This window comes from Poecilia reticulata, chromosome 2 (assembly GCF_904066995.2).
Source record: "Poecilia reticulata chromosome 2, P_reticulata-male-v2, whole genome shotgun sequence".
NCBI lineage: Eukaryota > Metazoa > Chordata > Actinopteri > Cyprinodontiformes > Poeciliidae > Poecilia > Poecilia reticulata.
Window position 1 is genome coordinate 7,199,315 of NC_088831.1, and position 14,400 is coordinate 7,213,714.

General features: G+C 41.3%; 1 protein-coding gene across 1 annotated transcript; it reads left to right on the top strand.

Annotated features, from left to right (window-relative positions):
* LOC103475423 (radixin-like) lies at positions 1 to 14,400 on the top strand. Its single transcript, XM_008427021.2, has 15 exons — positions 1 to 190; positions 1,942 to 2,021; positions 6,422 to 6,505; positions 6,625 to 6,720; positions 6,871 to 6,993; positions 7,157 to 7,308; positions 7,706 to 7,789; positions 8,017 to 8,163; positions 8,927 to 9,023; positions 9,120 to 9,283; positions 9,590 to 9,720; positions 9,816 to 9,976; positions 10,063 to 10,155; positions 11,347 to 11,583; positions 12,597 to 14,400. Exons 2-15 carry the CDS (start codon positions 2,010 to 2,012, stop codon positions 12,759 to 12,761), a joined length of 1,746 nt encoding a protein of 581 aa, XP_008425243.1. The 5' UTR covers positions 1 to 190; positions 1,942 to 2,009; the 3' UTR covers positions 12,762 to 14,400.

The window sequence follows — 14,400 nt, forward strand, 5'->3', positions numbered from 1 at the left end:
TTGCGTGCACATTGATGCGGACACCCCAAATCGCCTTACGGTTGTTTAGACTTAAATGCTTTTCTCATGTCTGTAGGTGATTGAGTGTGCGAGACTTAAAAACGGGAATCGGCATTAAATTATCGTTGTGGTCAATTGGTTACAGCTCAGCTTGTTCCTTTGAATTTTGAGGAAGATACGTCGACCCCCGGTGAGTTTGCCTCTCCCTTAAAAAAAGATGAGCTTCTCTTCAACTTTGATGCGCTACTAGCGGATGTCCTCGTGCTCGCGCCGTTGGCGTCTCACAAATATAGATTTAAACCGGACTGTATACATTAAACTGAACAAACTCTCAGAAAACATGGCTTTATTAGCCCTTTCTCAACGACTTCCTGAATTATGTTGATAAATTTAGCGAATTACCAGCAAGCGAAACTTCACAGCCTCGACTAGGCTCGTCCCGTTATGCGGACTACACCCACTAGCATGAAAATGTCAGATTTCAACGGCTCCCTTCTAAAGAATGTATATTTCCACGGATAGCAATTGCCGTGCTGTAGTTAAAAACTCAAAAAGAAGATGCTGTTTGTTTCTCTCAAACACTGAAGGAATTCTTGGCGTCAGTCTGATGCTAGTGTGTTTTACGAGTGGAGCAACAGTTGTCTCGCCGCTGTTTGATGAAGTTGTGGTTAAATTTCAGTTTAAACGGAAGCCAAATCGGCGGGTAAATAGGTGAGCTAGCTGATTAAACGAGACATGTTGGTCTTCAAACGCCCCAGTTGTAAAAAAAATCCGCACCGTTTCAATCAATTGGATTATATTTTAATTTTTAACAAGTTGTTGGACGTGTGTGTTAGACACTTTTATGGTAAAATTATAACATTAAACTGTCTAAAATAAAGTGCAAGTCCTAGAAGTATCTAAAAGTGAAATGTCTTGACTCATACATCTAAATTTCTTCAAATACTTGTGGGCGGTGATGCTGTCTGGTAGCAGTCAGTCTTGCAACCAATTGGAAGAAACCTCTGACTGAAGACTGTAGCTGTACTTGACTATCCTGACATCCTAGCAGCTTAATATCTGGGCAGCAGAGACTGTATTCCGCAGTAACATGTCCTGGGTGACGCCATCAGTCGTTGGCAAGCACTGCTAATCCACCTCATTTTCTTTTGCCTCTTTAAATCTCAGTCTGGTCGAATGCTTAGAAAGCTGGGACGGCTCATCTAAAACCAAGGAGCAATGACTTTATACGACAACGTAGAAGGAAATGGAAATTATTTGAGGATGCAAATAAGACTGAGGAGGAAAACACCAGCCCTCAACTTACAGGCACAGCTACAGTTTGATTAAATCAAAGCATGTTCTTGTGTTAAAATTACTTATTCTATGAACAAATCCAAGTCCCATTGAGAATATGTGCTAAAGCTGCTCCTTATATAATCTATTTTATGAAGAAGAAAGGACAGAAATGTCAGTAAATGTGCAAAGACACGCCCCAAAAGACTTTCAGCTGTATTAAATTGGGGACAGAATACAAATGCATACAAGTTTTTTTAAATGATTTTTAGTTTGTTTTTTGACCTGGAATTTATCATATAAATGACTGTATTCCCCCCTTAAATAAGTGCATAATGGCTTGACTGCAATTCAGTTCCTTCTGACTATTTCCATTTCCACTTATGTACCTTTAAGCGAATATGGTGGCATTCACTGCACAAGCACCTCTTTGTTTTGTGTTGTCATCGAAAGAGATGGGAAAGTATTTGTTTTCATCCTTTTCCCTCCTGACTTGACATAAAGTTCCTCTTGTTTTATTTGCAACTTTCAATACTTCTATCAAGACGTAGCTGGGAGATTCTGGACTCTGGTGGGAAAATCAAATGTATTAACTGTTCCTGAACTCATCCATTGCCAAATGACTTGTTTTTGTTTTGTTTTTTAAAAATGTTCTTTAAATTTCAGGTCTCACTTCCGTCTGCTGACGGATTTATCCTCTCAGCTGTTGGGCGAAAGGTGGAGAGGAAGCAAACATGCCTAAACCGGTAAGATGGAGTAATTCATGCGTCATTCCTGCATGCGTTAGTTGTGCAAATAGTCTCCCTGTTGTGTTCAAAATCTATTTACTTAAAGATAAATGCGAAGAGTCGTGGAAGTGGTACATTCGCCGTCCTGCTTTCTTCCACTCCTCATGCACTTCTTCCAAGTAAACAACAGCCATACTGTCTTGCAGAGTGCCAAGCCCACTGGGCCTGCAGCAGCAACACTGCAGCCATTGTTGTTGAAAAGGGTAAAAAGAGAATGCCTCGGTACAAGGATGTGAACAGCGCCAAAACAAAACCAATTTGATGCAGTCTTGTCATGGGTGTCTGCTTTCCACAGTCGAGCCTCTTTATCCAAATTAGACTTGGCGATCCTTGTTCTCACTCCTTTGGCGCTGATCAACCTGGCTATTTTAAACGAATTATTCCACATTTGTCTGATTCTGGCTAAGTTTTTCTTCTGCTTGTGAGCAAAGTTGCTTCTTACTGTTTTGTAACTCAACCTTTTAACTCAAATTTATACTTTTAAAAAAAAAATTCTTTACAGCAGAGGACAAGACTCTACCATTAAAAGAGGCTTCATCTGTATTTTGAACAAAAAAAAAAAAGACTTGTAATTAGGAAGCTGCAAAATATAACTGGCTAAATTTGAAGCGCTGGAAGTGAGGCGCCTCCCTGCTGTTGGATGGTAGGAGGTGGCTTGGGCTTCAGGGAGATTTAAAGAGGAACAGACGAGCACTGATTTCCTCCCTCACTTCCTCTTCTCATTGTACAGTAAACAACCTGCCGCTCTGCTAAGATCAATGCCTGTTCATAGAGAAAAATCTGGTATCTTTGTATGGCTACCAGCTGTCTCTGGATTTTCTAAAGTGCCTCTCATGTCTGGATGTGAAGCTAATTGTTTGCGAATGCACCAATCAATCAGATTGATTGGAATTGGGCAATTTTTCTGTATGAAATCAGTTGTTTGTTTTTTTTAATTGATTACATCAGAAGTACAGGTTTGCACTTTTTTTTTTTTAGCTTAATAAAAATCAGATATGTACGAGGGAACGTTCTTTGATGCAAAAATCTTGTAATTCCTCTTTTAAACATCCTCTATCAAACACATTGCCGCTCTTCTTTATGCAGTATAGTCTGTGGAAGAACGAGAGGGGAAAAAAGGGAAGTCGCTGGTCAGACTTAACCAAATTCATATCGAAGTAAAGTTTGAGTTTTTGAGTGATGTAGTTTAAAAATTTAGAAAACTTCACCACAAACCTGTGAACCTTCAGAAGCAAAGCTCTTATTTCATATTTCAGTGTTTTAGATTAAGCCAGTTAATCAAACAGGACGGACATTTGTATTGTAGCTAGACTAGGTTGGGGAGGATCATAATGAAAACATATTTTGAAGCTCTGATTCATGCATTTGATCAAAAAGGAGAAATAAAAACAGATTTATCAGTCTTTAAAACGAGAACCACCAAATTGACTGATTGATTCCAATGTATGGGTGATTGATTGGTCCATCTCTAGTCTTTGGTTTCTGCTTTAACCAAATATTTGAGTTGTTAATTTGTATTTCTGTTAACATTTTATTCCCTTTGCTTGGAAACCGTTCCGAGAAGAAGACTTTCTGATTTCTTGCTTGAGGCTATTTTCCTGTTTGCTGAAGAGAGAGAGAGAGTGTGTGTGTGTGTGTGTGAGGGGGGGTCTGTGTACTTTTTGGGGCCCAGTTTAAGTCAACATCCTGGTTCTGTAGAAGTAAAAGTGCAGCTCGCAGACAGAAGATCACCAGGCAACCGAGCGGCTGTCGAGGAAGGCCGAGCTTCACAACGTAAAGATCCCGTCCAGTTTTTCAGAACGTATCTGTAAACTGCCGACCCTGCCTTCCGATGAACAGTTTTTGGCCTTTCTGGCCTCCCCTCCCCGTGTGGGAGGATTCCCTTGGTGTGCTGGGAGGTTAATCAGAGGGACAGACAGTTGCTCTGAGCCTGGCAGCTCAGATTAGCAGCTCTGTACTGGCTGCAGTCGGCGTGGGTTTGCTTTAAGACCGCTCTCAGCAAAGCCTTTGTAAACAGCTTACGGTGACTAAACAGCTGCACGTTTAACAATGGCCAAATCAGAGTGAGAACTGAGCTTTGCCGCTGAAATGGAGAGCGAGAATCTCATAAATTGACCGCACACCGGTAATGATGCTGCACAAATCTTTAAAGAAGGCTAAAGTTGAGTAAGATTAGCGTCGCAGAAGAGGGCGTGGAGAAAATATTTTTTTGTTAGTTTTTTTTAAAAAGGCAAAAGAAGTAAATAAAGCTGGGTGAAAGTTCTTTGACTGGCTGAGGATTTACCCATCAGGATGAAGCCACTTAATGCTTTTGTCACGTTTTTCCTGTTGTCTGTCTGACTGAGGTTGTCATCTACTGTTCCTAATCAGTGTGCCGGTCTCTTTCCATGTGTTGTCGACTTTTACTGCGTGTGTTTTATCGGTAGAGGCTCCTCAACTGCCCCAATCAGTGACCAGCTGGTTGGAAACTCAAAGATTTCATCTTTTTCCAATCAGATTGTGCATCACGTTCAGGAACTCCCATGTTGCACTAACTGCAACTGTGGTGTGGAACAAGCTAGCAGACAGTTTATAATAGTCTAATTTCAAACAAATAATAACTTTAAATGTATTATATCTCTAACAAATGGACTTGCAAAAGTCAGTTCTCGAAGACATCGCAGTTGTCGCTTTGTATGATTAGCGGCGTCGGAGTCCCAGCATGTTGCTGCCGCCGCTCATCTCCTCCCCCTCTGTCTGCAAGCGAAGGGATTAACTGACTGTCTGCTCCAGACGAGATTCCTCTTCCTCAGCGTGTTGGTTTCCAATGTTTTGGCAGCGTCCCACTCCATGCTTCGCCGCAAACGCAGAGCACGAACACCAGAGTGTCACAACTTAAAAACAGAGATGAGTGCATGTTCTGTTCTGACTCCTGTCTCAGGCATGCTCCAGCTTTTCACATGTACTTAGTGGGAGTCACGAGGTTTAAGTTCAGCGTTTTCTCAGGTTTCCTGGGTTATTCATTCTTGGGACGACGCTGAGAGAAACCACAAGAGAGGAATGATGGCAGAAAAATTGATTAAAATTAGAGCAGAGGAATCCAAAACAATCATTCCTGAGGTTTTGTGTATAATTGCTAAGCAGAAAAGGGAGAAAATCGTCTCCTCAGCTTTTCTTTTTCTTTTTTTTTGGCGCTTAAGTTCTCTTACTGTAATTTCATCTCAGTTTCCCCAGATCTCCTCTCCTGCTTCCTGTTGCGCTCTGCCTCGCTCACAATTTCATTTCGTTTTCTTGCGCTTCGTGTTTGCACCCTGCCCTACTTGCTTGTCACCATCCGCCCTGCTAAGCACCTCGCCGCTTCTCATCATGTGCTGCAAACCGCCACTGAGCTCATGCGCTGTGCTGCTGTGTGCACGTAGGTGTGAGAGGAAGGATGTGAGATGCCTCTGAGGTCAGCCCTCCTCGCTCTTTGTCATCAGCTGCTGCTCGGCCTGCTGCCAGCGCAGCTTAGGGAGCCGCAGCCAATGGCTGACTTTTAGCGTCTGCTCCACCCAGCAGAGGCCTGTAAGCAACAGGCTTGAAGAATTGGTCTTTCTCACAATGTGTTGCTTGGTCTGTATGATGGAAGCGACTTAATATGTTTGTACTGCCGTGGTATGCCAAGAAACCTCAGACACCCGCTACAACCTTCAACTGCCCTTGACACTTTCACCCCACAACATGAAAGCATGATGGCTAAAATATAATTTTTCTGCTGCATATTCCATTAAAGTTCCTTTGTAATTCCAGTAGTGCAGGAATTTATATTTTGATTTTTGTCATTTGATATGTTGTATTTCACATATATTTTGAGGATCTTTGAGGAGTTTGCTTTACTTTGGTAAAGGAAAGTTTATTGCTTTGAAATTCAGGACTAAACTATAGATGACACAAAAGAGATGCACCAAAGCACTAAAAAATTCTAGATTGGATATTTGTGATGCTGTTGGATCGATAAGAGCAGATCTATTAAATAAATAGGTTCACACAAAAAGTTGTACTATTTCTACTTTTGGAACTCAAGAAGATCTGCAAATGCAGGGATGAGTTAGTAGAAAGTCCATTATTGCATAATTTTCATTTACGCCACGAAGCCATTGGCATTGTAGGACTAGAGATACAGCAGTCGGATGGCCAGAGATCTGAATCAGCCAATTTTCTCATGACTGAGTCTTATGCGTCAATGGTAGATCCAGTACAGGAAATTTTTTTTTTTAATGAATTAAGAACTCCTACTGTTTTTGGTCACTTCACCAGCCAGGAAAATCCTGGTAGTTGTACCCATGTCTAATAGTATAATCAAAGTAAATTACAGTTTTTATGTTGTTTTTTTTGTGCAGATCAATGTCCGTGTGACCACCATGGATGCAGAGCTGGAGTTTGCCATCCAGCCCAGCACCACAGGAAAACAGCTTTTTGACCAGGTGAGTCTCACTAAAGTAGCTAAACATGTCATCATGTTTGCACTTGTCATGAGGAGAATTTTAAAAACTTTGCCGTGGAAGATTTGACATGCAGAGTTTTTCCTTATTTTCCATTCCAGGTGGTGAAAACAGTAGGTCTGCGGGAGGTTTGGTTCTTCGGTCTGCAGTATGTAGACAGTAAAGGTTACATCACCTGGCTAAAACTGAACAAAAAGGTCAGTTTCTTTTGGGCTAATTTCTACTTTTGCAATCTGCAAAAGGTATTTCTGCATGTGTTTGAATTAAAATGTCATGTAATTTTGTCCAACTTGCTTGGTTGGTATAAACTGACAGTGATAGATCACAATGTTGGTTATATTTCCCAGGTGACCCAGCAAGATGTGAAAAAAGAAAACCCTCTGCAGTTCAAGTTCAGGGCCAAGTTCTTCCCAGAGGACGTTTCTGAGGAACTGATCCAAGAGATCACACAGAGGCTCTTCTTCTTGCAGGTAAAAACGCTCATTTAAAACAATTTTTTTTTATTATTATTTTGTAAAGAAAAGTAAACATTTGCATAATTCCACTCGAACTTAAAATAAAATCTGGACACAGAATCTCTAATGTGCGATTAAAAAAAAAAAAAATTTCCCCCCATTTTCATTTCTCTTTCAGGTCAAAGAGGCCATTTTGAACGATGAGAACTACTGTCCTCCAGAGACGGCCGTGCTGCTGGCTTCATATGCTGTCCAGGCCAAGTATGGAGACTACAACAAAGACGTCCACAAGGCTGGATACCTGACCCATGACAGACTACTGCCTCAGAGGTAAAATAAAGTAAAAATGCAACAATAGACCCTGCGTTCAACTAGACAACACAAAGGTGTGCAGAAATGTGAAGTGGAAGGACAAGAATACATTAGTTTGTTTTGTTTTTTAAATAAAACCCAGAAATTTGTTGTTTGCATTTGAATTCAAAGCACTGTTGCTTAAAATAAAGTAAAAATATCTTTATTTTAACTGCCATGTGATAAAAACAAATAAAAGTCCAGACTGTCCAACCTGCTCTCTCCCTTGAGAGAGTGACCCCTTTTGTTATGAAAGGAAAATCAACTGTTTTTCATTCCCTGTTTGGAGTGCTTGTATTATTTCCTCCAGAGGAAGCAATTTTAGGCTATTTGACATTCCTTCAGGTGAACGTCACCGTCTGTGTGTTTTCCCCAGAGTTCTGGAGCAGCACAAGCTGACGAAGGAGCAATGGGAGGACAGGATACAGACCTGGCATGAGGAGCACAAAGGAATGCTCAGGTAGCTGTTCAGGTGTTTCTATCATTATCTGCTTAGATTTGTCATTTAATGTTAGAATATCACTAGATTAAATGTGATAAAACGCCAAATAATTTCACTAGGTTTGATTTAACTTTCTTCTCCAATTTGTATTTGATAAAACGGTCAAATATATTCTGCTTTACAAGAAAATGCTTTGTTCTAATAGTCGTAATAGTTTTAAAATCTTTTCTCTTGTGTTTTTTTAGGGAAGATTCAATGATGGAGTACCTAAAAATTGCTCAAGACCTGGAAATGTACGGAGTGAATTATTTTGAGATCAAAAACAAGAAGGGCACACAGCTGTGGCTGGGCGTGGACGCTCTGGGTCTCAACATCTATGAACACGAGGACAAGTAAGGGACTCGCAAGCCTAGAACTTAAACACACATCTAATATCTAATAGGGTTCTTGCACAGTTTGAATTTCATTAAAATGTTTTTACAGGTTTTGGGATTAAAGATGTGTCCTTTTTAGGGATTACAGTTTGGAAATGCAAAGATGTTTTCAGTTTGTAGTCTGTATTTAAAGCCTGGTCCCAATGAATATCTGTAGCAAATCCATTGGGAATTTATTTATTTGTACTATAAGAATAAAACAAATATTTTTTTAAGGTATAAAGCTGTAATTTTTTCAGAGACTCCATTAGCTGGAAGCTCATATCCTAATGTCTCAGTCGTGACAGTTGGTGGGGGTTTGTCAATGTGTGTCGTCATAACGATGTCTGTGGTGTAACCTTAAGCCTGAAGGTGCAGAGTTACAGATATAGTTAGAGGGAGGAAGGAGGGAAAAACTCCCATCTTTTTATTGTTCCAGGGGATTTCCTGTTCTGATGAGTCAGATTTATTTTTCACTTTTTGGAAACTGAGAATAGATTTAATCACTGATCTTATGGGACGTCCTCTTGATGGCAATCTGCGTTGTCAAAGGTTACAGCTTTCTTTCCTTATCAAAGAAACATGAGAAGTAAACAAGAAAGAAAGTGTCCCAATGCAGCAAGCAGCCTGTAATTCCTGATTACCTGAACCACTTTTAATACTAAATCCACCCACTGTGGGTGTTGGTGTAATTCGTTTTCTGAAAACTCAAAATTAAATTCTGCTGTTTCCTCTCTTTCAGATTGACGCCAAAGATCGGCTTCCCCTGGAGTGAGATCAGAAACATCTCCTTTAATGACAAGAAGTTTGTGATCAAGCCTATTGACAAAAAAGCACCTGTGAGTAAACGTTCATCAGAGCCTGAGGCATCAACCAATGCAAGTACTCTAAAAATAAATAAATAAATAAACGTATGCTTATTTCAATATTTCCAGGACTTTGTGTTTTACGCCCCGCGACTCCGCATCAACAAGCGTATCTTGGCGTTGTGTATGGGTAACCACGAGTTGTACATGAGGAGAAGAAAGCCTGACACCATTGAAGTGCAGCAGATGAAGGCCCAGGCCCGGGAAGAAAAGCACCACAAGCAGATGGAAAGGTCAGTAATACGCTGTAGAAAACTCTGAACAGACTGGAAAAAATGACCTCCAAGAGACTAAATACACAACAAAATGCGTTTAATGTTTCCATCAAAAAAAAAATTAATAACATAACTTTTTTTAACTTGAAATTTTAAACCCAGAGTGAAACTTGTACCGTCATCCAAGATGGAGTGCAGTTGTGTGTCAACTAGAGTTATAGTCCCTAACGCCCCGTGTTTCTTCATGTGTTCAAATCTTTTGACGAAGCCCTGTGCCTCCCTACAGAAACGGTCATTTGGCGTACTTATGATGAATGTTCTCAGGGCTCAGTTGGAGAATGAAAAGAAGAAGCGAGAGCTTGCCGAGAAGGAGAAGGACAGAATAGAGCGAGAGAAGGAAGAGCTCATGGAGAGGCTGCGGCAGATCGAAGAGCAGACCATGAAGGCTCAGAGAGGTACCCGTTCTCTTCGTGCCCTCCGTCCATCAAGTCTGCTGCGACTGCACCATCGGTTTAAATCAACTTAAACCTGTGTCTGTACCCTCCGCTAGAGCTTGAAGAACAGACTCGCCGGGCCATGGAGTTGGAGCAGGAAAGACAGAAAGCACGAGAGGAGGCCGAGAAGCTGGAGAGGGAGAGACGAGCAGCTGAAGAGGCCAAGGCGGAGCTGGCCAAGCAGGCGGCAGACCAGCAGAAGACCCAAGAGCAACTGGTCTGTTTTTGGCTTTTGGCACATTTGAAACTCTTCTAGCGTTTGCACTCGGTGTCTGTAACACGGCCGTGTTTCTGGTGTCCCAGGCTGCCGAGCTGGCAGAGTTCACAGCAAAGATTACTCTCCTGGAGGAGGCCAAGAGGAAGAAGGAGGATGAGGCCACCGAGTGGCAGCACAAGGTACTGCAGTCATCATTACTTGTAGAGATTGTAAAAACTGAATGCGTGTCAGGAGTATTTAAGACGTTATATGATTCAGTATTGCTCCTTTTTTTTTTTTCCAAGTGTGATGTTTGCTCAGGGTGTTGATTCCATATTTCAAAGCCAGTTTTAACTCTTGAGAAGCAGCGACAGAAACACATCCACCAACTGTACAACATAATAAAAAAACTAACCCAAAACAAAATAGAGCTCACAACATGAAGGTTTGTTGTTTAACACCGATGGAGGAAGAAAAGGAGTCCAAAGATTACTAAATTGCTCACCTTAAATGATGTCACCTGACATCACTGACATCTAAGGCTGTCAGTCTTGTTGTTTTCAGATGACAGGTTTGCTTGTAATATGCGAGTCCAACTCGTACTTTGGCTCATATTTCTTTATTAGCGAATGTTAGGATAACCAATTTGAAGCGGTATAATCGTCGTCTCTACCTGCTTGTGCTTTAGTAATCAACGAAATCAAAACAAATCTCCAGTCAGTTCTTAATCAGTGTTTTTACTGATTCAAGTAAAAGGAGGGATAAAATTTTGTTTTTCTTCTGATTAAAACGTACCGAAAACCAAACCACGACATTAAAACTAAGGTATGTACCTTACCTTTATTTTTGTGTACTGTTACACCCCTAATATCCTTCACTTTTTTTCCCCCCACTTGTTGGTAACCATTAATTATTCTGTCCACCCATCAGTTAGATGATCCGTTCATGGATTTAACTTTTTATTAATTCTTTTATCTACCCATCAGTTTGTCCGTCCATTTTATTATTTTTGTGCGTGTTTGTCCTTTTATGCGTCTGTCCGAATGTTCACCCGTTCATTTCTGTTATCGTCTCTCTGTCCATCCATCAATTTGCCCACTTATCCATATGGGAAAAAAATCTGAAAATTTGACTTCCAAAGCCTTTTTAACCAACTTAATCTTAACCTAGCTCTGTATTTTATTATCTTTTTAGCCTTTTCTTAACACTCCCTTGCGACAATTGACGAGCTTTATCCCACATAGACACTGTGACATTAATAATGCAGATACGCAAGGTTAGCATGTATGTTTGTGAAAACAAACTTTCACGGCGCCAAGCCCAGCTCCAAAAGCCTGGTGGTTCTCCGTCTTAGTGTCTGTGTCGTCCTCTGTCTCTCTCTCTGCCTGCAGGCTCTGTCTGCTCAGGAGGACCTGGAGAAAACCAAGGAGGAGCTGAAGAGCGCCGTGACACCGGCGCCCGCTCACCCGGGCGGCGACGCCGAGCACGAGCACGATGAGCAGGACGAGAACCACGCCGAGGACAGCGCCGAGCTGTCCAACGAGGGCGTCTGCCAGCTGGACCTCCGCAGCGAAGAGGCTCGCGTCACCGAGGCGCAGAAGAACGAGCGGGTCAAGCAGCAGCTGCAGGTGAGAAGCGCCAACGGAAGGGTTCAGAGGTCGTTTCCAAGGAAGGAAGGAAGGTGGCGTCTGGCTTCGTGAGCCAAACGTTTTTCTGAAACCACTTTCAACATTAGGTCTGGAGTACATTTCAGTTAAGCTGCTACAATCTAAAAAAAAAAAACTTGCTTATTAAAGGTTCATTAAACAAAGACATTTATATCCCACGAAAGCAAATAACAACAAGACTATATTATTTTCTAACAGCAGTTTTGTAACAAAGAAGAAACACGGGCCAAGCAATGGCAAATAAGGGTAAGAGAAAAGGCACACTTGTCTGTCCGTTCGTCTTCATCCTCCTGCCCTCAGCAGGAGCTGTGCTGGCTTAGACTGTAGCCCGGCTTCAATCAGACACTCGACTCATTCGCCCCCAAAAAAATCTGTAAAATCTCTCATCTTTATTCACACACAGCTGAATCCAGATATCTGTATGCAAAAACAATCAATGTCTCGGTTGTTTTTTGCTCAACCTTAATGTTTCTAAATGTTTTAAGACATTTATTTCATGTTCTTAATGCAGTGTGTGTCAACATCTGGATTTAGCTGCGTTTGAAAAATAATAAAAATAAAAAAAACAAATTCAAATACAAGCTTGGCTGCTGCATAGGCCAGGACCAGAACAAATTACAATCGTCTCCAAAGAAACAAAAACCTGGAGAAAATGAACCAAACGAACATTCTTATGAATCAGATATGCAGAAAAATAGTCAAGTTTTTAAGCTCAGATCAGCTCAGACGTTGAGTGAAAGTTGGGATATTTTATTAATGTTGACAGAAAGTGATGACAGGAAAGTTGAGCGAAGGAATGCTCGTAATGACCGTTCACAGCAGGAAGTACGAAGGAGGGGCGAAAAAATAGCATTTTGAAGCTCCAGCTTTGATCAAATCACCCCCTCTGCCTCTGTCCTGTTCACGTTTGTCTCCATTTGTCCTCCCTCCCGTTTGCCTCGTCAACCTCGGCTCCCTCTGTCTCTCCCGTCCAGACTTTGAGCTCGGAGCTGGCCGACGCCCGAGACGAGACCAAGAAGACGCAGAACGACGTGCTGCACGCCGAGAACGTCAAGCAGGGCCGAGACAAGTACAAAACGCTGCGGCAAATCCGGCAGGGCAACACCAAGCAGCGCATCGACGAGTTCGAGTCCATGTGAAAGCGGAGCCGCCTCGTTTCCCCTCCGCCTGCCCAGGCCGTCTGGTTAAATCGCTCGTTGGACACATTGCCAAAGCTTCCTAAGATAGAGCCGCTCTGAACTAGATATTCATCGCCAGAGCCAGTCATCATTAATCCTAAAATGTTTTGGGAAAGAGTAACTGTAAAACCAAAAGCTAGGTTTTATTTTGTACTGAATCAACCTGGCCATAGAAAGCTATTTTTAATTTTTGTTGTTCTTGTTTTCCTTAACCCATGTATGCAAAGCTTGAGTCGGATCCCCTTCTTTTTCTGCTTTTGTTTCTCGCTTGTTTTATCGATGGTTTGAGGATAAACCAGGTCATGTCAGCGTTTGGAGAGCTTCTGTTACATCATGTGAAAAACATATCAAATATTAGAGCTGAGGTTACTTCACTATGTCCTTTCAATTCAAACTATGATTTAATATTTAGAGGTTTATGTGGAAGAAACGGAGCTGCAGTATTTTTTTTATTTTTTTTTATGGCTGGCTGATCAAAAACCGCCAGTATTTTTGAGATTTTAAAAGAAATCTTTTCTGTGAATTAGAAGCGAACAAAGAGCCTCTTGTCAAGCAGCGAGTTCGGACAATTGAATGTAGCAAAGATTAAAAAGGGAAAATGTTTTTTTTTTTTATATATATATATATATATATATATGATATATATATATATTCATAGCAGTAACTAATCAGCTTGTGCCACTCAGCCATCGCCCTAAAGTTTAAAAGTATTATTAAAGATAAGCTAAATGGTTCGGTTGTAGTGATGCCGTGTGTGTTTTGGAGTTTTCCGGTTGAGTCCCCAGTGTTTCATTCCCAGTCACCATGGATGGTTTTCTCTGCCTACCAGCTCACAAAGGAACCAAGGGAGTTCGAAGGACATGCGGACAGATCGATTCGTTTTTTTTTTAAGGACGTGGAAGATGAAGCCTCGGCACCTCTCTGACTGGAGAGCTTATGAAAACATCAGTCCCAAGGCGGGACGCATCTCTACCTCAGTAATTAAAGCAGTGGTGACTGAAAGTCAAACACTTGGGATGCGTCCTCCCCTCCCTGCCCTTATGTAAAAGAAACAAACTCGTAAATTAATTTTTTTTGTTCAAATGACAACAAAAATCTATTCCCTAAAATCTATTAATTCAGATTTAACACAATAATGGAATATAGTTTCAAATAATAGTTTTATTTTTGCTATACCTGACAGCTGGTGTTAGTTCATAGTTTTAGGCCTGCTTCTTGTGTTAAACTTCTGCATCCTCTAGCGTGTTTTTTGCCACAGCAGGTGGAAAGAAATGATCTGGTGCTTCCAGCGCCTGGGGGGAAAAAAACAAAAAAAAAAAACTGGAAAACCAGCAGCCAGGCGTCGTTTCAGCTGCCGGCTCCACCGAAGGGGGAGGGAAAACGCTCTCAAAATCTCCGTGTCCGAGCCGTGAAATCTTCAGTTTGACACAAAGAAGCTGATGATGTTATCTCTGGCACCAGCTGTCACTTTTTGATATGATTTTTTTGTTTCCTCCCCCCTTTTATTTCTGATGTTATAGTTTGTATTGTTTAAGTTAGAGGGCACAGGTGGATCATGATCCATTTCTTTGGCTCACAAATAAAAGTTTTACATTTTAAA